The 3233-nt window shown below is 40.7% G+C and overlaps 1 protein-coding gene across 1 annotated transcript in view; it reads right to left on the reverse strand.

Moving 5' to 3' along the window:
* The window catches only part of LOC118333871 (double C2-like domain-containing protein alpha), a 29481-nt gene that overhangs the window by 19614 nt on the left and 6634 nt on the right, over positions 1-3233 (reverse strand). The window contains exon 6 of the mRNA XM_035669678.1: positions 1086-1145. Within this exon, the coding sequence (XP_035525571.1) occupies positions 1086-1145 (60 nt within the window). The remainder of the gene's footprint in view (positions 1-1085; positions 1146-3233) is intronic.

Here is a 3233-nt window from a genome sequence, read left to right on the forward strand (position 1 = left end):
TCTGCAGAGATATTTGAGCCACACACACACACACACACACACACACACACACACACACAGACAGACAGACAGAGATTTCTTGCTTTATAGATAGATAGATAACTCACCATTCTTCCTCTTATAAATTGAAGGTTGAGTTCATAAGCAATAGGCACAGTAGCCTATAGAGGCTAATGTCGGCTGACGGCTGCTGTTTAGCAAAAGCTACATAATCTCACTTTAATGTAAATTTCTAGTTTTAGATACAGTTATGCAGTTTGCCCAGTTGTACTGCACTTAATTACAGTACCTCACAGCATTAAATGAATGCTTGTTTAATGGATTACTTGACTTAACTGAGTCTGCTAATTGATTTTTGAGTTTTACGGAAATTTATGGAAATAAGCAGGCATCTGAAAAATAAATTCAAATGGTTTGCAGAATAGTTAGCTGTGATGTTAAGTATACACAATTTGTGTTAAGTGCTTTAATTTGAATGGCGACCACCTTAACCTGCAAGTCTTAAGAAATTAACATAAAACTCAAAGAGCAGGTGAGTAAAGTTCATCATCAATTCAACACAGTTTTTGGTTTATAAAATTATATAAAATAGTTGTCAAATTGCATGTTTTGTCTAATCAACAGCCCAAAATCAAGATGTTTTTACAACCAATCAATAAATAATGTAATAAATTATAAAATTCTCACATTTGCTGTCTCTTTGCTTTTTAAATGCCTTAAATGATTAATCAGTTATCAAAAATGTTGTTTAACTTTGCTAATCAACGGATTAATTTAAAATTTCTTTCAGCACTTGTGAACAGTTAAACCTGTTGTGCTGATTATGCTTAATTGAAAAACCGATGAAGAATGATATTTTGTTTCCATAGAATGAAAACTAAAAGCAACCTTGGAATACAAACAGGTTTATCCTCATACTTTTAGGATGTTTGTCACGTTCTGGCACAGAAACTTGATTCGGGAGCCAATGAGGTGAACAAAGCTCAGTGTAGTCCTTTACAACAAGCTGAAAGATGGACTATGAGGACAGACAGCGAGACAGAAGAGAGGTCAAGGTGACCAAAACAGAGGAGTCATGCATTCACCTCTCTCAGGTAGCAGGAGATTCCTCTCAGGGCCGTGCTCATCGCAGTCGGAGACGGCAGCTGGAGGCAGAGAAGGCAAAAAGAAGAGATTAACATTAAGCGAATATGACTGACAGAGAAACTGCAGAAGCAGGTTAGAGAAGCAAAGGATGAAGAGAAGGGATGGATGTATCGAGTCGAGGGTAAAGCCACTTTGAAAATGACAGGCCTGACACAGCGTCTGGTTTGCAGGATGACAGAGGGGCTTTAGCGTTTGATCGCAGAGTGGCCACCAGCCTCAGAGGGCCAATCCAATACCAGCAGCCCTTTCCAACTCATAAAGAACAAAAACCCAGCATCCCCCCCACCCCTTTACACACACACATGCCCCCCGCTCTCTCAACCACTTTTATTTTTTTAATCCATTTGTTTCTCATCTTTCTCACTTGCTCTCTCTGTCTATTGACGACCGCCCCACACTCCTCTCCCTTTATTCTCCCAATCTCTATGTACTCTTTTCTCATGTGTGACCCAACTGACATTTAGCCTGCACAGAAAGCTATTTCTGGGCTATAAGAAAAGATGTTATACTCTGTCCCTTGTAATTCTCAAGCTCCAGGACTCATCTCAGTTATGTCAGTAGGTCAATATTGTCAGATAAATGCAAAATATACAATGTGGTCAAAAGTATGTGGACACCAGTGCATAAAGAGATGTTTTTCCAGTTTGATCAGAGCCCTGACCTGAGCACCATCCATCACCTTTTGGAAAAACCTGAATGGAGCCAGGACTTATCTCTCAACTGCAGGGGCCGATCTCACTAATAACTGAGCTAAATGTGAGCCAATCCCTGCAGCCAGGTTTTAAAATCTGGTAGAAAGTCTTCCTATAAGACTGGAGGCTGTTATAGTAGTAGATTAATGGTTTGGGGGTTTTGAATGGAATGACAGCAACCACACCTCGGGGTCAAATATTTTTGGCCGTGTAATGTAACTGCACATGCCCTTTATAAAGAGTTAAACTAATAACTATAATAAATATATTCCTTTGACTTGTACCGTTTGACCACTTACTCTCCAGAGGATCTAGACCAAAATCCAACCTCTGAACTTAATTTATCATTGATTACCAACATTATGAAATCATTATTTCCAGACAGAAAAGAAACACACAGAGCAAGGCCTGTTCTAACTTTTGGTTTCGGGTCGCTACAAGAATGTGACACTTTACGGTGCTAGTCACCACCAACTATGTCACTGCTTTTGGTGAAATTGGATCGTATTTAATTGAGGAAATGTTTTTTTGGTTTTCCCTCTGATGTCCTCCGGCTGCTCTGCCTCGACTACAGAGCTTCTGGATGGCTGTTATCTAAGGCTAGTTTAGTTGCCTGTACTGCCTAGGACTGGGTGCTCAGAGTGATGGGGGAATATCTGTGTTTACACTGGCAGTGCTGGAGCTTTTCGGATCTGGAACAGGGGGAGAAATGCTGACAAGGTGCTGGTTGAGCCAGGACTGGAGCTGGCAATGTAACCGGGCTCAGCAGCTTCTATGGACATAGCTATTGGCGGATGTAAAGACCCTCAGAGGACGACGGAGGAAGCTGAGTAGATAAAAGGAGAGTGAAGCCGCTGCATATCTTACATCTGGACTGGCTTTTAGCCGTTGGCGAGAGCGCTGTGAAATAAAAGGCTGCAGACAGCGAGCTGGCCTTCTTGCTGTTGGACTAGTAAGTGATATAGGCAGACTTGTTATGTCTTGTGTTGTTGCATTTGCTTGAATGTTTGGCTAGTTTAGAAAAGTTGTCGACTTTGCTATACAACACAAGAAGCACATTTTGAGAGATCAGCCTTTTATTTTCCTGTTTACTCTCAATTATCAGTATTAGTATAAGCGAGTCTTTAATCTTAAATAAAGGAGAGGATCTTGGTATTTGTTCAGCCTGTTGTGCTAATGGTGCTACAGTGATTGTACAGACACATTGGTGTTTTTTATATTATGAGACCCAGGTGTGTGGTTATCATTGGAGTAGATTGGTACGTCTACTAAATATCGACATTTTAACGCCTCCCTATTGGCGTGTAAACAATTTCCTGGCTTCCCTCTTCACCTCCCTCCTTCTGTCTTTTTTCTGTTTGAAAGATGAGTTTGTGAGTCACACAAGAAGCCTAA

The sequence above is a fragment of the Morone saxatilis genome, unplaced genomic scaffold, assembly GCF_004916995.1.
Source record: "Morone saxatilis isolate NCDOM2014 unplaced genomic scaffold, NCSU_SB_2.0 Contig1, whole genome shotgun sequence".
Lineage (NCBI taxonomy): Eukaryota > Metazoa > Chordata > Actinopteri > Moronidae > Morone > Morone saxatilis.